The 19488-nt window shown below is 44.8% G+C and overlaps 1 protein-coding gene across 9 annotated transcripts in view; it reads left to right on the top strand.

The window, feature by feature from the left end:
• usp32 (ubiquitin specific peptidase 32) overlaps positions 1-18513 on the top strand; it is a 66202-nt gene extending 47689 nt beyond the window's left edge. For all 9 annotated transcript variants that reach the window (XM_078929980.1, XM_078929983.1, XM_078929981.1 and 6 more), the window contains 18 exons: positions 357-511; positions 773-854; positions 968-1042; positions 1524-1662; positions 1740-1845; positions 1994-2167; positions 2827-3001; positions 3068-3219; positions 5008-5119; positions 5219-5418; positions 6476-6660; positions 6874-6960; positions 7045-7165; positions 8334-8525; positions 8616-8841; positions 14340-14770; positions 14853-14945; positions 16132-18513. In XM_078929980.1, the coding sequence (XP_078786106.1) occupies positions 357-511; positions 773-854; positions 968-1042; positions 1524-1662; positions 1740-1845; positions 1994-2167; positions 2827-3001; positions 3068-3219; positions 5008-5119; positions 5219-5418; positions 6476-6660; positions 6874-6960; positions 7045-7165; positions 8334-8525; positions 8616-8841; positions 14340-14770; positions 14853-14945; positions 16132-16305 (2879 nt within the window). In that variant the 3' untranslated portion in view covers positions 16306-18513. The remainder of the gene's footprint in view (positions 1-356; positions 512-772; positions 855-967; positions 1043-1523; positions 1663-1739; positions 1846-1993; positions 2168-2826; positions 3002-3067; positions 3220-5007; positions 5120-5218; positions 5419-6475; positions 6661-6873; positions 6961-7044; positions 7166-8333; positions 8526-8615; positions 8842-14339; positions 14771-14852; positions 14946-16131) is intronic.
• Positions 18514-19488: the final 975 nt, after the last annotated feature.

Raw genomic sequence — 19488 nt, 5'->3', positions numbered from 1 at the left:
TTCTGCTTTAATGAAAGGAGAAATCTCATTTAGTTTAGCTGTTTTCCATCAGCCTTTGACTGACTAACTACCATCATTCTCTGCAGCCAGGCTGCTCCCACAGTTGTGTGAATTAAGGTCTTAAAAAAACCAAATGGGCTTTTTTCAGTGGGTCTCTCAAATGGTCTGGAACCATCCTTCTTTTATCGCCTGGAATGACATATTTATATTTGTCAGTTTAACAAAAACAAAAGCCAAAAGAACATCCTTTAAGAATTCTGTTACTTTTCTTCAGAAATGTTTTCTTTAGGTGTTTTAAAATTCATTTAAATTCATTGTTTTGAAAGGATGAATTGAATGTTCCTGTCCTCCCCCAGGTAACGTGCCATCTCCCAATGCCCCTCTGAAGAGGATGCTAGCTTACACTGGCTGCTTCAGCCGCATGGCCACCATCAAGGACATCCACCTGTACCTGTCACAGAGGCTGCGCATCAAGGAGGAGGACATGAGGCTCTGGCTGTACAACAGTGAGGTCAGTCTGGCCTTTAGCATGTATTCCTAGATTTATAGTGTTTGCTTGTTTGTATTTGGTGAGCTAAGGAGGTTGTGTCTATTAATAAACAGCTGATGCCAAGTTTGCATTAGTTACCTGTTAAAACTGGATGGTTCCTGTTGAATAATTGCTGAGTCTTGGTCTGGTTGTACTAAGACGAGTAAAAAGAAGCATTTATAGTGAAATGCATAGATTTCATTGAACTTTTAAATGCAGTTTTTCCCTGATCTCATGCTTTAGAACTATCTCACCCTTCTTGATGATGAAGACCACACACTGGAAAACCTGAAGATCTACGATGAGCAGCAGCTGGTGATTGAAGGTCCGACAGACCAACCCCTGTTGTTCCCTGTTTTCTGCACAGTTGTGTCAAACACTAACAGTTGCTTCTAACACTCTGAAAAATAATTGACATCTCTTTCTCCTCCTCAACAGTCAGGAACAAAGACATGAGCTGGCCTGAGGAGATGTCTTTTATTGCAAACAGCAGTAAAATCGACAGACACAAAGGTAAGCTAGGAAAAAATCCCACTTCACACGTTCTGTTTGATGAACAGTCCATAATACCACATTTGAAGAAGGGCTCCTTAGTCATAACATGAAAAGTCAAAGAGGAAGAGGAAAAGTTCTGTTCTAACCACCTCTGCACATCTTTAGGAAACTTCAGCAAAAGCTGGAAAAGAGAACCACTATACGCCGGTGGTGGCAAGAAATCTGTACGTCATCGGCATAGAAAAATGAGTGAATTAGTGAAGAATCCACGATTCTGACAGAATCGTGGATGTTTTCTCCTTTTTCAATTACCTGTTCGTTTAAGTCTGAATGGATTGGATTGAAGCACATACCTTAAACCTGCAGGGCGTACTCTGTTAGTAGTTAATCATGTCTTCAGTGTTGATAGGAAACAGATTAGTGTGTCAGATTTGTTAATCCTGTAAGGATGCTTTTGGGACGTCTTGGTTTTATGATTGTTCTCCACCTTTTCCTTCAGTTCCTACAGAAAAAGGAGCCACAGGCCTCAGTAACCTTGGCAACACCTGCTTCATGAACTCCAGTATTCAATGTGTGAGCAACACCAAGCCTCTGACAGACTACTTCATCTCAGGAAGACACCTCTATGAGCTCAACAGGTGCCGTTAGAGTGTCACTAGATAAGCTTATGCTGCCACATCTTATCTCACCTGGGCCTGTGTTTCTCTACTTGTAGAACCAACCCAATTGGGATGAGAGGTCACATGGCTAAGTGCTACGGTGACCTGGTGATGGAGCTGTGGAGTGGGACACAGAAGAATGTGGCTCCCCTTAAACTCAGGGTTAGCAGTTTTTGCTTGTCCTCTTCACTGCCTCAATGGATTGTGGTTCAATGGGGTGTTTGAACTTGCAAACTGTGAAACCAGTTCAGCTTACAACAAGTTATCTAAAAAACAAAACAAACAGTTAATACCACTGCTTCCCCTCCAGTGGACGATAGCTAAGTACGCCCCGCGCTTCAACGGCTTCCAGCAGCAGGACTCCCAGGAGCTGCTAGCCTTCCTCCTGGATGGCCTTCACGAGGATCTGAACAGAGTCCACGAGAAACCCTACGTGGAGCTGAAGGACAGCGATGGCCGGCCGGACTGGGAGGTGGCCTCTGAGGTTAGAGCTTTCACATCTCACCCTGACATTTGATTCAGTTTTTATTTTTCTTCCCCCTTCACATGGACGAAACATGCAAATATGTTTCATCCATGTGAACATGCTGGGGTTATGGTTACTGTGATGCAAACATGTTTCATCACACTAAGTACTTATTCAAATCTGCAGACGCACAAACATGTTTATGTAAACATCCTGTGGGCAAACAACACAACAATCTTTAGCTTTGCTGTTTCACTTTGGAGGAGCCAGAGCCTTCTGGAATAGAGTTTTTTCTCATCCATCCATTTCTTAAACCAGCTTTATCCCTATTTGGGGTCATGGGGTTGCTGGAGCCTATCCAACTAATGTAGGACGAAAAAGTGGCACATCCCGCACAGTCCACCAGTCCGCACTTACACCACACACACTTGCACCTAGGGGACAATTTTAGGGTCGACGAAGAAGAGCGTTCTTCTCCAAAGTTCATCTTTAAACTGCGTTTTTGGTCCTCAGGTATCTTCACTGCTGTGATCACACACAGCTTTGCTTTGGAGAATGAGACCATCAGAATAGTTCATCTTAAGATTTAGACTAGAAGTAGAGTGCCGGTTCTTGTGCTGTGTTGGAGGTTTTTGTGGTTAGTACCATGCCGTCTCGTTGTGTTTCCGTCTAAGCAGGCGTGGGAGAACCATCTGCGGCGGAACCGGTCCATCATCGTCGATCTATTCCATGGGCAGCTCAAGTCTCAGGTCAAGTGTAAGACCTGCGGCCACATCAGTGCTCGCTTTGACCCCTTCAACTTCTTGTCCCTCCCCCTGCCCATGGACAGCTCCATGCACCTGGAGATCACCGGTGAGTAAGCTGAAGACGGTGAGGGAAACTGGCCTGCAGGAGGCTTCATGTTGGTTGTTCTTGCAGTCATCAAACTGGACGGGTCCACTCCTGTGCGGTACGGCCTGAGATTGAACATGGATGAGAAGTACACAGGGCTGAAGAAGCAGCTGAGCGAGCTGTGCAGCCTGAAGCCTGAGCAGATCCTCCTGGCCGAGGTTCATTCATCCAACATCAAGGTAGCACACGTTCCTGCAACAAGCCACGTCTTCCAGACTGGATGGTTCCTCTCCTAACAGCTTTCCTCAGCTGTCAAGGGAAAAAAAAAGCTCAATGTAGACTATCTACAGACTAAAAGTTCAGCTGAATCTGAGGATAGTTTCTACTAGTTCTTTTGGTCATTTTTGAATGAGAACTTTGAAAGTACAACATAAGAAATAGTAAGCGTAGTACTTAAGTGGTCAACATGTATCACAGCTATCAGACACCTGAATGACCATGTTTTGAGAGAAAAACGAATTACAGGAAGAATCAAAAACCTTCTATAGAGATCTTTGGTAATTAGATCAGATATTCTTTATTGATCCCGCGTTGGGGAAATTCAATGGCTACAGCAGATCAGTGCAAAAAAAAAAAAAGAACCACAGCAATGTGCAAAAAGAATGAAAGGGTATTTAAAAGGTGCAACAATACAAAAAGTAATAACATTTAACAAAAAGAAGAATCTACATCTATGTACTCTATTACGACTTAACGTATGTTATACGTAATAATAAAATTTAAATAAAGTAAAAGACGATATATTCGGATATATTCGCTATGGCTGCATGATAACTGGTTTTGTACATGCATATTTAAACTGTGGTACAATCTAACAGCTGTTGGAATGAATGAACCGTTCCTTCCTCCATGGGGGGTGTAACAGAAATGAACCTTTTTATTGTTGCAGACTGTTTCTGCTCTTCACAGGATGACTTAAAGGAATGCCTAAAAAATTGGAAAATGTAGATGCAGTACAACTAGGTCATCCTAAAATAGGTCCAAATTAGCTTTCCAAAAAGTAAAATTTATTGAACTTGCTCTGATAGCAAAAGAGCATGGATTCAATGAGTTAACATGAGTTACTGCCAGTTATACTTACAGGGTATAGCTATGTATAAAAGCAAGATTGTAATATTTTTTTTAAGTTAGTTAATTTAACTGTAGATAAAAATAGATTTTGTTTAGATTTTGTGCTTGATGTCCTTGTTTCAAGGCCTAAAAATGCCAGAGTTTCAGTTATCAAATGTCAGATTTCTTTTTCTCAGCCTGACTGGAAACGTTGCTCCTATGCTACAGTTCTACGGGGCATGTAATGCAAAGCCCATTCTTGAACACACGTTAAGCATGTGGTGGTCACACTACTAGTGCATGTTCCCCACCCACAGTTGGAAGAGTCTTGGTGTGAAACGTCAAAGTGGTGTTAATCTGGTAGATCTTGCTCCAGGCTTTTTCTTTCACATGAATGCATGAAAGACTTGGTGTTACAGCACAAACCGCAATTATTATTAATTATAAAGTACGCCATCCGTACATCCCAACACAATTCCAAGTCTGATTGGTCAAAGTTAAGGCTGTTTTAACTTTCAACACACATTTTACCGCTGCACGCTTTGTATGCAGAGCCTGGAAACGGTTGTGGAAACTTGCGTAGCGATGCGTGAACATGAGCGCCCGGATCCACGCGCCTTTACGTAGGCTTTTCATTGGCAGTGGCCGCCTGAAAGTGTTTTGGAGGGCGGTGTGAATGTAGCTTTACTCTCAGTAATAGAGATCTGCAGTGAACTATGGAGGTTCTGTAAGTGTTATAGCCATTCATGCCCGTGCTGCTTAACATGCTGATGAATCACAAGATGGTTCAGCTCTTTGTTTAGAAAAGTAGATGCACAAAAGTGTGAGGAATGGAAGGAATGTGCTGTGTGAGGAAACCAGCAGTTTTTTTTAGAATTGCGTGCTGATGTGTAAGTTATCAATTCCTCTGTGCTCAGAACTTCCCTCAGGACAACCAAAAGGTCCGGCTGTCTGTCAATGGCTTCCTTTGTGCGTTTGAGGTCCCCGTGCCGGGTTCACCCACTTCTCTGAGCTCGCCCACGCTGACGGGTGAGCCGCTCCCCTCCACTCTGCTCTCAACAGCTTTGACTGGCTCTTTTTGAATTCTTGTTTTAGTCAGCGGCTGGTGTCCGCTCTTGTCTTCAACAGACACAACCCCAACAGCCAATGGGACGGCTGCTAACGGACATGTGGGGGACATGGCCATCCTTATCCCTAATGGTGGGCCCAGCACCATGATGCCTTCCAGCCCAGAGACCCCCCTGTTCAATGGGGTTCCCAATGGACATATCATGCAGGTGCAGGACAGCCCCTTCATCGGATACATCATTGCGATGCACAGGAAGATGGTGAGAGTTCACGCAACTGCAATCATTAAGTGCTCAGTCAGTTTCAAAAAGATGATTCAATCTTTGTTTGAAAAAGGACTTTTTTTTGTCACTTCTGTGAATTGATTTTGTTTTTAAATAATTTCATCCCAAACCAGCTTTGCTCATTTACATCAGTAGTTAAGGTTAAAAGCCAAAACAGTTTTTCAAAACCAACAAACCTGGCAAATGGACATATTACGTTTATAATTCTGTCAGCAAGTCTCCATTGGCAGCTAGCAATTAGACATTTTTTAAATCTGTTCTTTCAATGAGGTATGAGTCAAATATTTCCAAAGCAAAAACTGACTTTATTCATTTTTTGGTCAATAAATAAGCAGCATAAAGGCATGTTAGCCACAATGATTTACAACACTTCTTCCAAATAACTGGCTGGTGCTGTAATCCAAGTAAACTCATCTCTGCTTTTAAGTTTTCTGAAAACCAAACCACAATAAGTGGATTCTCTATACTCATCTTGACAACTAAATTTGGATCAACCAAACATGGATTCTTCTACATTAGCATGGTCGTATGGGCCGGTAGATTATAATCTCCATCCTGGTTCATCATTTCATTGTGTTTATTTAGGAAAAAAAAAGTTGGGATTTTTGCTGAGCTGTGTGTGTCTCTGCTTGAAAACAAGCAAATGGTGGCAGGCAGAGGTTGGTATGACACCAACATTTGTTCAAACTGCTGAAAACATAATACCCCACTGGATGGTGGCAAGAATAAATCCGTTTTGTGTCCGATTGTACCACATGCTGTAAGTTGACAGCTAGGCTTCTGGGCCGCTTTTTATTTGGAAGGGTTCAAAACTTGTTTATTTTAACATTTTTTCATAATAAAGCTCTACTCGATGTGTTGCTTTCTTCAAGTAGGAGATTCTGCAGCAATCTTTAATAAAAAAGTAAAGATTAGCATTGCTTTGAGTCACTCTGGGCTGCATGTGACTTGGAACCACAGGCTGCTATCTGAACACTTAGGTGGTGGTCTGCTGTGCTGCTGGACTCATGCACATGTCGGCTTTGGCTTTCAGATGCGCACAGAGTTGTACTTCCTTTCATCTCAAAAGAACCGACCCAGTCTGTTTGGAATGCCGCTCATTGTTCCCTGCACCGTCCACACCAGTCGGAAGGACCTGTATGATGCGGTCTGGATCCAAGTGTCCCGGCTGGCCAGCCCACTGCCCCCCCAGGAGGCCAGCAACCACGCTCAGGACTGGTACGCCTCTTCTCTGTGGGAGAGTCCTTAAAGCAAGGGGGGTCAGCTCCTGTAGAGCCACAGGCCTCTTTGTTTTCAGACTTTTCTTTTCCTTACAATATGCTTGGGATGTGGGTCGAAAGTGTTTCACCGAGAGCAGGACCGTGGCCCTCCCCTCTGGTTTTCTTGACTGTTAATTAGAGACGCGTGTCCGATTCTTTTTCTAACCTGCAGTGATGACAGCATGGGTTACCAGTACCCCTTCACCCTGCGGGTTGTGGGAAAGGATGGGAACTCCTGTGCCTGGTGTCCCTGGTACAGGTTAGAGCATTTAATTGGAAGACGGGGAAGTATCTTCCAAATGTCGTCTGATGAGGCGACTCACACGCCTGCACGTGTTTCCAGGTTCTGCAGAGGCTGCACCATAGAGTGCTCAGAAGACAGAGCGTCGGTGGGAAATGCTTACATAGCTGTGGACTGGGACCCTACGGCACTGCACCTCCGCTACCAGACCTCCCAGGAGAGGGTAAGACCCCCCCCCCCCCCCCCCCCCCCCCCAACAAAGGAAAGCTTTCAGGGCCAGTTTGGGTTGGGACAGATACTTGATGGTAATGGTGGGGTCAGAGGGGGGGGTAGCTCAGTGGTTTCAGCAGCTGGCAGGAGTTGAGTGGAGTTTAAACAGAAAGTTGTGGGATGTTTTGTGAATCCCAGCTGGAATAAGGATTTGAGAACAGGTCTTGTCATGGTCTTTACCATATAAAGCAGATTGTTATGTCTATAAAGCTTTGGAACCAGTTTAGCAGCACTTTTGAGATTGTCATTTTAGGTACTAAAAGCTATTTTTGTCGTTAAATTGAAGGACCTCTAACTGTATCCAGATTTTACTCTAAAGTTTTGATATAAAGCATGGTGGTCATTTGAAAAATCCAAAGAAATCAGGGCTTTTTCTACTTGATCCAGTCAAAACACGCAGAGAAAGTTCAGAACCAAGACTGGGCCACTGCGCTGTCGTGAAGACGGTTTAGTGTTGGGTAAGAAGATTCGTTCAGGAACTGAACCTTACTGAGATGCTGTGAGCTTCACACAGTCAAAGGTGACATGGAGATCCAACATTGTCCTAAAGGTCAAGTCTGTTAATCCAGATATTTTCACAGGATTTATCTAACACTAAAGGGTCAGTACTTTGTTATGAGGTGCTCTGTCACTTCTTCCACCTTTCTGTTACAGTGACTCACAGTGTTTTCTTCAGACATGACCTTAACTTCTCTGTTCCATCGTCATTGTTTTGGTTGTGTGGTTACAGCAAACATTGTTTATTTCCAAATGAGGTTCAGTCTCAGCTCACACCACAGCAGCAGCAGCTGCACCAATCTCAGTGTTCAGGACTCTGTTGGAGCAGGTGATTCGTCCTTGAGCAGCTCAAGGATCCTTCTTCAGTTAAGGGGAAATGTCTCATAGGTGGTAGTAAGTTAGTGTAAGGGGGGCAGCTGCTGCAGATGTGAGCGTCTCAGTTCAGATCGGCCTTCCTGAAGAGCACCTCAGCTCAGTGCTGCTGTAAAAAAAAACCCCGACAACTTCCAACTCGGAGACTCTCAAATGTGAAAGGCTTTGGGGGATTTCTCTGTATTTGCAGAGGCTGACCTTGTTGTGCTTTCTCTGAAAGAGGCTGTGGTTTCCTGTCTGCCTGCCCTCAGATTGTGGAGGAGCACTGCAGCGTGGAGCAGTCCCGCCGAGCCCAGGCCGAGCCCATCAGCTTGGACAGCTGTCTTAAGGCCTTCACCAGTGAGGAGGAGCTCGGCGAGGATGAGCTCTACTACTGCTCCAAATGCAAGACCCACCGGCTGGCCACCAAGAAGCTGGATCTCTGGAGGCTGCCGCCCATCCTGGTCAGATGAAGCTCTGTCTTCTGCATGCTGTTTGCACCAGTGTTTAATGCTTCAGCTGGTAGTAAGTTTAGAGGGTTCTCCATCCTTCAGATTGTCCACCTGAAGCGCTTCCAGTTCGTCAACGGTCGCTGGATTAAGTCGCAGAAGATTGTTAAGTTCCCACGTGAGAACTTTGATCCCAGCGCCTTCCTGGCTCCCAGAGACCTGGAGCAGCACTGCCTGCACTCCCGCAGCGAGAGTGAAGACCTGCTGAGGGTCGGAGAAGACAACCTGTCCTCCATGTCTGCTCCAGCCGGGTTCTGCAACCTCCCCAAAGGTACCGCTCACTAACTTACAAATGCATCTTCCATCAGAGAACAAACATGTTCTCCTTTTTGGACTAATATTTATGACATATCTACGGTAGTTATTGAAGGAGCTGCTCAGATGTCCAAACAGAGTAGCTCAACAAGGGGCCCCCATCATAACCTTTAGCCTGAAGGTGTCCCAAGCAAAAGCAGAACACAGCAAAGTAAGAAGAAACTGGCAGCAGGGTTCTTGATGTTCTGATGTTCTGATTCCAGACAGACACAGGTCTAAGACCCTTGTGGTTAAGATCAGTGCCTTAGAGATTTGATTTTGGGTTGCTCTCCTCTCTCACTTTGTTTTGATCTTTTTGGGGACTTTCCATTTAAAGCTGAAAGAAACACTTCAACATTTCCGTTTTGTGTTTTGAACAATAATCATGGTGGACAACAGCAGAGTGTCTGCTTTCATGACTTCACCTCCAAAACAGTTCTCATGTTTGTAGTTTCCTCTGGGAAGTCTTCTGCTTCAGAGGGTTTTTAAGCCGCACCTGAAGGGACGGAATGGCAGCCTTTACCATTCAAAGAGCCATTTGGACCAGTTAACCACAGAAAGTAAAACGCAGGGAGCCGCAACCCCCCCTACTGCTCGTGGGAGAGAGAGAGAGAGAGGGAGAGAGCGAACAAGGTGGTGCGACAAGAAGACTAGATGAGACAACATCAACACAAAAACGTACAGATAGGCAAGGCAAGGCAAGTTTATTTGTATAGCACAATTCGTACACAAAGTAATTCAAGGTGCTTCACAAAACAGAAAAGTGCATTAAAATCACAATACATCATAGAAATAATCAACATAAAATTTACTTTAAAAGAAAAGGAAGAAAAAAAAAGATTTAAAAAGAAAGGAAGGAAAGAAAGGTGCAGATAGGACCTTTCAGTCATATACACGGCTAAACAGAAATGTTTTAAGTCTAGATTTGAACATGAACACAGAAGAGGCCTGTCTTACGACTTCAGGGAGGCTGTTCCAGATTTTAGCTGCAGAATATTGAAACGCTGATTCCCCTTGTTTAGTTCTGACTCTGGGAATCAACAGGAGGCCGGTCCCTGAGGTCCTCAGAGTACGAGATGGTTCATATGGCACTAACATGTCAGAGATGTACTTTGGTGCGCGGCCATGGAGAGACTTGTACACAAGCAGAGCTGCTTTGAAGTGTATTCTTTGAGGTACAGGGAGCCAGTGCAGAGACCTGAGCACAGGACTAATGTGATCATACTTCCTGGTTTTGGTCAGGACTCGAGCAGCAGCATTCTGGATGTACTGAAGCTGTTTTACAGCTCGTTTGGACAGGCCGGTGAGCAGGCCGTTACAGTAGTCTAACCTGCTGGAGACAAATGCATGAATAAGTATCTCCAGGTCTCGCTTTGACACCATGTTTTTGATTTTGGCAATGTTTTTCAGATGGTAAAATGCCGCTGATGTTACTGACTTGATATGGCTGTTAAAGTTCAGGTCAGAGTCCATGATTACCCCTAGATTTCTGACTTGATTTGAGGGTTTGAGAGACAGAGAATGAAGGTAGCTGCTGACAATTTCTCTTTGTTTCTGTGGGCCAAAAACAATAACTTCGGTCTTGTCTGAGTTTAGCTGGAGAAAGTTGTTCTGCATCCACGCGCTGATCTGTTGGAGGCAGTGGTTGAGAGAATCCACCGGCCCATATTCACCTGTTGTCAGTGACACATAGATCTGAGTATCATCTGCATAGTTGTGATAAGATATGTTATTACTGCGTATTAACTGCCCTAGTGGCAGCATGTAGAGGTTGAACAGAAGGGGTCCCAGGATCGATCCCTGGGGCACACCACAATTCAAGCCCATGTAGTCTGAGACACAACTCCCAATTTCAACAAAATATTTCCTGTCTTCTAGATAAGACTTGAGCCAACTTAGGGCAGATCCAGAGATGCCAACCCAGTCTTGGAGTCTGTGCAAAAGGATCCCATGATCAACAGTATCAAAGGCAGCACTCAGGTCTAGCAGGATTAAGACAGTGACTTTGCCATCATCAGTGTTCAGGCGGATGTCATTGGTTACCTTGATAAGAGCAGTTTCTGTGCTATGATGGGGTCTAAAACCTGACTGGAAAACATCAAACGAATTGTTTGATAAGAGAAAGTCAGTGAGCTGTTGGTAGACAACTTTTTCAAGGACTTTTCCTAAAAATGGCAGATTAGAGATAGGTCTGTAATTATTCAGTACAGTGGGATCAAGACCGCTCTTTTTCAGGAGGGGTTTAATGACTGCAGTTTTTAAGGCCTCTGGAAATATTCCAGATTGAAGAGACATGTTAACTATTTGAGTAATTGATGGCAACACACTGTTCAAGACAGACTTTAGAAATCTAGTGGGTAACACATCAAGGCAGCATGTAGACGAGCTCAGACGGGTGATGGTCTCTTGGACAGTTTGGTCAGTGACAGGTACAAAGTGAGTCAGCTTAGAGTGAGTAGGTGGCCGTTCGATAGTTATATGTGTTGTGGAGTTGATGGCTTTTTTAATGCCCTGAACCTTGTCATTGAAAAATACAGCAAACTCATTACATTTAGGTGTACAAACCAATTCTATTGGTAGCTGCGTTGGAGGGTTAGTTAATCTGTTAACTGTTGTGAACAGGATACGAGAGTTGCTGCTGCAACTTCCAATTATTTCAGAGAAGTACCTTTCCCTTGTTCTGCATAAGATCTGGTTATAAGCGTACAACTCCGCCTTATATATTCCATAATGAACGTGGAGTTTTGACTTGCGCCACTTTCGCTCGGCTCTGCGGCACTGTTGTTTCTGTGCCCTGACTAGATCATCATTCCTCCAGGGAGCTTTCTGTCTATGTTTTCTCAATTGAACTTTCATAGGGGCAATGGCATCCAGAACATTCAAGATGCTAGAAGTAACAGAATTCAGCATTTCATCAACATTGGCACCAGAGACGTTTTCAGGGTTTATCATTTCTACAAACTGTGCCCTAGTGCTCTCATTTATTTGTCTCCTTTGGACAACTGCAGGGCCAGGCGGTGGTTTGGGAGTAACAGACAGGTCAAAGAATACACAGAAATGATCAGAGAGGGCGACATCAACCACACTGACATTGTAAATAGTAACCCCCCTTGTGATGAGCAGGTCCAGAGTGTGCCCTCTGCTGTGGGTGGGGCAACTCACATGCTGAATTAGACCAAAGGTTTCAAGGACAGCATTGAGCTCTTTTGCATTTCTGTCATTGACATTATCAACATGAACATTAAAATCACCTGTAATGACTAGACCATCAAAGTCTGTGCACACAACTGAGAGCATTTCAGTGAAATCATCAATAAAACTTTGGCTGTGCTGAGGAGGTTTGTACATGACTATGCAGAGTAAGGGAGGAGTTTGTTTTAACTCAATCTTAAAGGACACATACTCAAATGATGAAAACACACCAAATGATAGTCTGCGGGTTGCAATATTATCTCTAAACAGTGCAGAAACGCCTCCACCCTTTTTATTTTCTCGTATTTCCGATTCATGTTTGTAGTTGGGGGGAGTTGATTCGACTAGAACTATGTTTCCTGTGTTTTTGTCAAGCCATGTTTCAGTTAAAAACATAAAATCAAGATTAAAAGAAGAGATAAGATTATTGATTAAAAATGATTTGTTGCATAAAGATCTGACATTGAGTGCAGCAAGTTTGAGATTAGTTTCCTTGGGACTGGTCAAAACCTTCTTGCAAGGGATGTGAACTAGATTTCTTTGATTGGACAGTCTAACTGCCCTTTTTTGCATTCTACGTGGTGCAACTACAGGTATAGCACCAGAAGGAAGCTGTTCATCACAGGGCCCCAGTTTGACATAACCTTTCCTAGGACACTGGGGGCCCGTTTCATCCTAGCTCCGGGGAATAGTACGTCTAGAGGCGCGCAGGAGAGGTTGAGTTGAGGGTAGTTTGGGTGATGGACCAGGAGGAGCGGGAGCTGGACGGGATTTGGGTGAACGACGGAGGGGGCGTGTTGGAGGGGGTTTGGATGAAGGATGAGGAGGGGGCGCTGGAGGGGTAGGAGAGCTCCTGTGTGGTGTGAGGCTCACAGGTGTTAGGGGAGCCATCTTAATTCCTGACTTGATGAGGCAAGATATGAGTGACACTGGAGAAAGAAACAAGATCTGGAACCACTTCACTTTAATTGATAAATACGAAAATAGAATTTAGAGTCTGCAAGAAAACTATTCCATCTAGAACCGGATCCAGAACCAACCTGAGAACTGAGAGAATCTTCTCCTAAACAGAGCAGATCATTACTGACTGAAGAAACCAGATCAGCTTCATGAAGATGAGACACTTAGTATTTTTGAATGCCAACTCTGTGATGAAAAATCACAGACAGTGAACGTGCCTCAACACGTTTAACTCCGCCCCTCGGTCTGCAGACTGCAGCCAGGGGCTTTTCCCCCATAAGACAGTCTGGTCCGCCTTTACAGTTGCAGACACGCCCCCTCGCGCGTTCACGCTGCTCTCCTCCTACTGCCCGCTCGCACATCCCGACGGAGTTAAAGGCACCACCACATTCTTAGAGCATAATAGTTATTTAACAAAACCACAGAGAGGCGCAGCACGAGGTGAAAGAGAGGCAGGTTGGTCTAAAGCAGTGTTTTTCAACCATTTCCCAAGGCACACTGGGAGATAGTCAGGTGTGCCGTGGGAAATTCCCCTCATTAACTGATCTAAAAACATTTTCCATCTCCAGGATATCAGCTCTTTGTTCATCCAAACAGGCCCTGATAAAATACTGAGTAGTTAGGAATATAAAAGATCATAAAATACTTTTTTCTTTGTGTTTATTTGATTCTATTAAAGACATTTTGATAAGAATGACGGTACCGCGATTTAGCTGCAGCTATACTGTTTTCAGAAAAGTCCCGCCCCCTTTAACTGTCTCCACCAATCATTCTTGGAGGCTTAATCACATGTCATCAGTCTGACCAATCAGAAGTGGTTAAAGTCTTCACTTCCTTGTTCTGATTATGTTCCAACATAAATACCAGCTAAAGCTCGTCTTTAGCGGTGTAGCTTTCCACAGAATCCGGTGTCAGACCGTGGAACAAGTGAACAAAACAATGAAGCTCAGAGACACTAGTCTGTCTGTCATCACTACATCTCCCATGATGCATTGGGTTAAAATGACAGCGTCTTAGTGCACAATGAGCCTTTCTTTGTTAAACGTCTTGAAACCACAACAAACACACATCAGACAGTTTTTAAATCTTCTAAATTAACTTTTATTACATCTTTAGAAAAAACAGCTGCAGCTTCCAGCTTTTTCTGCCACAATTATCACAAATATGCATGTGAGATTGTGGAGGGACTGTACATCAATACAGACTACGAGTTTCTAATTTTTTTTCATTTTTGGATGCTGGTGGATTTTTGTCAAGGTTAAAGTGTGCCGTGGCTCAAAAAGGTTGAAAAACACTGGTCTAAAGACTGCGCTTTTCCAACAGCCTCCCCCGCCTCCAGCAGGAGGTCGGCCCCTTCTCTCAGTCGGACCAGCAGTCCCTCTGGCAGCCCAAAGACTGGTGGCCGCAGACCAGGCCGGCTACGGCTACCCCAGCTCAGCAGCAAACACCGGCTCTCCAACAGCAAGGAGAATTTGGACGGAAGTCCAAATCCAGAAGCCGAGCCCAGAGACGGCGCACAGCAGGCGGACATGGAGGCGGGGCCGGCAGACGGAGCTTTGCCTGAATCTGGGGAGCAGGCGGGCTCCGAATCGTCATGTGATACAGAGGCGTCCAGCAGCCACTGTGACGTGATGCTGGTGAACGGGCTGGGCTCTGACTGCAGCATAGAGAGCAGCATGGAGCCCGACGGCCCTCTGCTGCCGCACAGGGACAGCGCAGGCCTGGACGCCATCTACAACCTCTATGCAATATCAGTAGGTCACACGTATGTCACAGCAGCAGTGAAGAAGAGTCCTGGTGCCCACCAACCTGACTGACCTTCTGCTCTGTCCTCAGTGCCATTCAGGAATCATGGGAGGCGGCCACTATGTGACGTATGCCAAAAACCCCAACAGAAAGTGGTACTGCTACAACGACAGCAGCTGTAAGGTGAGTCAGCAGATGAGGGAACTGCTGCAACTCTTCCACAGACTTTTGAATCTTTATTCAATTGAAACAAAGAAAGAAGAACTTAGAGTCTGTTGTGTTCAGAGCCGTGGCCTGGCAATTAGATTTATGTGCTGGTCCAATCAGATACGTTTAAACAAAAAGGTCTATTCAAAAATTTGGAGGTCTTTAACCATTTGGAACCGACGGACGCCCCGGGTTGTCCTTCCCAACGGCTGGTACTTTACTAAAAAGGCAGAAGATGAAGTCCCGCCCCACGCCTTTGCGGGAGGTGAGAGTTCACCCTGAACACAGAGGAGGCGCAACACACGCCTCCACCTGTGAGCAGATTCCAGCCAAGCAGAGTACCTGAAATCCAGCTGCAGGGTCGGAAAAAAAAAAGTTTTTCTGTTATGCTTTGCCACTAACGCAACAAGGACAAACAAATAAAAAAGCTGCACAAAACCCCCCAAATTCCTGGAAAATGCCAAATGGACAGCAAAGCACCCAGAAAACACTTTCAATTTTCTTTGGCTGCCTGGAAGCTGAAGCCACACAGTCAGACTGAAGTGTCTGGATAAGAACGTAAGAAAGGTCACAGCATGAGGCCTGCCATGTGGCCTCCGTTTAGACATCTGACACAAACAAATCTGTCCATTTGGTTCTTTTGTTCTTCTTATTTTTATGAAATGGCACCTGACATTTTCATTCTGTTGTAAAAACGCTTTGTTGAACATTCCTACAGCAAAATTAATCACTTTGTTCCAGACGGAATGTTCTGTTTTTTTTTGTGGTTTCATGTCTAGTGTGTGACGACAACATGGAAAAATGACAAAATGAAGCTAGTGTCACAGGTGAGGTGGTGCATATTAAAATGATACCAGACAAGCAAGCAATAGCATTTCAAATGGGAAATACAGAGATACTTTCAAAAGTTGACAAAAACTGAGTTTTGGCCCTACCTGTGGATGAGCTGGGAGATCCAGTGTTGGTTTACCTGCCGGAGCGTTGACCCTGCAGCCATCGCACACAGAACGTTAGGTGTGCAGCTCAAAGTTAATGTTGGAGTATTTGTCCAATTATTTGGCGTTGATCAATATTAAAAGACCCAAAGTGATGTTTGAGGTCAACGTGGATCAGTACAGTTGACTGATCCGACTCTGAAACTCTGCTGTTCTGTGGTCAACAGGAAGTGCACTCTGAGGAAATCGATACGGACTCGGCCTACATCCTGTTCTACGAGCAGCAGGGAGTGGACTACTCCCGGTTCCTGCCAAAGACTGACGGCAAGAAGATGGCCGACACCAGTAGCATGGACGAAGACTTTGAGTCCGATTATAAGAAGTACTGTGTGCTGCAGTGACCCCTGCTCGTCTTCCATCAGCCAGCGCTTCCTGCGGCTCCGCCCCTCTGAGCGAGACGCTCCGCACGTTCGATCCCTCTGGAGCATCCTCACAAACTGCTGAGTGCTGCAGACGGGACCCTGCTGCTTGCGCGCCTTCAGAGAGCACTTTTGAAACACGAGTTTTTGCAAGAAGGTTTTGCCAAGGCCACAGTGAAGCCCCGCCCCCCCCCCCCCCCCCGACAGCACTGCACAGGTGCACTTTGTTGAGCCTTGCAAAACAAGCTCCACCCCTTCTCGTTGTGAATCTCTCCATTGCATACATGTAACATGTGCCAGCACGTCTGCGAATGTACGGCAGTCTGACGCGCCACGCAGTGACGAAGCGGAGGCGCTCCGGGACGAGGAAGAGGCGTTTAAGTTCCCAACGGAAAGCCACATTTCCAGTGTGTGTGTGCAGGTGTCACATGTGCTGCCAGGACCAACCCCCCCCGTCTGCGGGGCGTACTGTGACCAGCGTTTTAGGAATGCTCCTCCAAAAGTTTTAGTCGAGATAATTCGAGTCATCTGCTACCTCATCGCTTCTCTGCAGTTTCTTCCCCAGGAAAGGCTGGAACAGTGTTAACGTCTATGAGAGGCAGGACATTTCAGGCTCCCCGAGCGCCAAAAAGGAACGTTTGCCCCGCTTCCAGGTCATGCGCATCCATCCTGATGCTGATGGGAAGAGGAGGCACTTCTGCCAAACACACGTTTGATTCCAGCTCTGCCAAATGTCTGTGGCTGTGTGTGCCGTGTGGACCAGCGCGTGGCCAGAACTCAGCGGGGAAGCTTCCTCTGAGAACGGTGCCATGGTTTCAAACTACACACATTAAGATAGCAAATGTTTTCCCTCTGCAGTTCTGTTGTTTTGTGAGATTTTTTTTATTTTTGTAAAAAAAAGAAAAGAAGCAGTCTGTGCTTCAGAAGCTGTCTCAGTGTTGTTGAAGCAGGCTGATGTGTCTCCTCCCTCACACGCCCTCCCCTGGCTCCGTCCTTCCTCCCTACATGATTTTAAAGTGACTTTTATCGTATCACGCACCTGTTAACTTGACACACCCTGAATGTTTCAATCCAACAAAGTGAGAGCCTCAGAAAAAAGTCCTGTAAAGTCATAAAAACGGCATGACTTTAAAAAAAAAAACAGGGCAACAAAAAGGAGGCCTCAGGTGTCATGGATGGTAGCTGCAGAACCCCCTGACCCCTGACCCTAGAAATGAACCAGTTTGAAGCCAGACTTGGCACATTTTCCTGCCCTGGCGTTGAAGTGTCCATAAAGGAGCAGACCCAGCGTCACGGGCCGCACGCAGGACAAAGTCCACTGCTAAACCATTTCAATTGACTGCCAGCCCAAAGGCCAGAATGCATTTCAGCATCTGTAGGGTCCATTCGTTCTCCATAAAGATCCCATTCGTTGAGATTGTTTTTAGGTGCATCTCGGTTGATGCAGGACTTGGCTCTGTTTCTAAAGCATCTCTACATTTGCTTGTTCTCTGCTTGAGTTGGGCTCCCCCCTGAGGTCCCATTGCTTCCTAACTCACTCCTCCCACCTGCCAACAGCAGCGTTGCTGTGAGGAGGAAAGAAATCTGTGACTAAAGAAACTTTCTTTAGGCTGATCCATTTGTTGAACAAATGAGTGGTTTTTCTGCCCAGCTCTCCGTCTTCTTCCTGCAGGTCTGAGCTGCAGAGCCGTTCGTGTCGTCTTTAGAAGTCAGAGGAGGATTTGTCTCTACAGAACTTCTTTTAAAACATTGGCTGCAGTTAAAGGTGCAATACATGATGACTTTTGTATGTGACTGACCCAGTGCAAGTCCATGATCTGCAGCTCCGCGCTACTGACCCCGCCCCTCCCTCAAAGCCCCGCCCCTGAAAAACAAGTGGACAGGCAGTGCAATCTACTACTGAGCTGACTGTCAGTGTTTGTAGCCTCTTCTTATTTAAGTTCATTAATGTTGGATCTTAACCTGATGTGTTAATTTAAAGAAGATTTTTGTAAGTTGTTTGTTGACAGAAAGTGACATTGCACTGACATGAAAACATGTACATAAATGTGTTCTGTAAATAAGCCAACGAAAACTATGTATTTGAATACAAAGTGTACAAATACTGTAATTGTAGTTGTATATGGAGTGATATTGTTGATCTGTAACAAAATACCCAAGCAACAAATTAAAATCTGCAGAGGAAACAGAGAGCAGTTTTTGCTTTTTTAAGACTGCCGGGTCTTTGTTTCTTTTTTTCAAAGGTTGAAAATGTGTACAAATTCTTTTACTACTCACTACTTAGTGCATTATAAAGGGCGTTTGCCAATTTATAGAGCTTTCAAATCTACAATTCCAAATCCATTGGCCTAGAAGTTTCCCAGAAGTCCCTGTAAATAACTGGTGGGCATTGATGCTCACTAGATTAGCAAAAATAGACAACAATGCTTTGCATTTCAACCATTTTTGACCAAAAACATAATTTTTTTTAAATAAATGATCTAAGTTTTCATAATAAGAACCCAGTAAATTATATGGATCCTGTTGCTGATAATAGAGCCCACACCATTAATACTCCTCTCCCTTACCTGACCTTTAATATGAGAAGTTTTAAATGAAAAGTGTTTTCTGATATCAAAAAACATTTTCTATCAGTCATTTGAGGCCTCTGCAGTGGGTCTGCGTTTCGCCCACAAAGACCAAAATCCAAACTTTTGCAAAGATGGATGTGCACAAAAAATGAAAGCGTTTAGCTCCATGGAGAAAGTGTGTGTATTTGCCTTGGGTGGGTGCTGCCTGGAAGGGGCTTTTCTTCACTTTGTGATGTCACAATGTGAGAACCCACTTGTTTTCGTGGGTTGGGAGGGGCTGGTGCTCAGATAGCAGGTTTTTGGAGGAATGCTCAGATATGCGTGATTAGTTGAAAATACCACTTAGGAATGAACATTATAATAAAGCTTAAAAAAGGTTGCCCTTGCATGGTAAAGGCCCTTTAATGATTTTATTTTTCACCTTGAAAATGCCCCGATTTTTGATGTTTGTAAAACCTTGTTTTGTGTTTAGAAGGTTAACGAAGGATCAACCCATTGATCTGGAAATGAGCCAAAACCTCAACACAAGAGCCACTGCTTTGCACACGTCTCTGCACCCAACAACAGCTCAGAGCTGTGTGCACACTGACCCTAA

The sequence above is a fragment of the Oryzias latipes genome, chromosome 13 (genome assembly GCF_053564925.1).
Source record: "Oryzias latipes strain Hd-rR chromosome 13, Olatipes_Hd-rR_3.1".
In the NCBI taxonomy this organism is placed as follows: Eukaryota; Metazoa; Chordata; class Actinopteri; order Beloniformes; family Adrianichthyidae; genus Oryzias; species Oryzias latipes.
The sequence above is the reverse complement of the archived record's forward strand: the minus strand, read 5'-3'. Positions and strand labels throughout refer to the sequence as shown.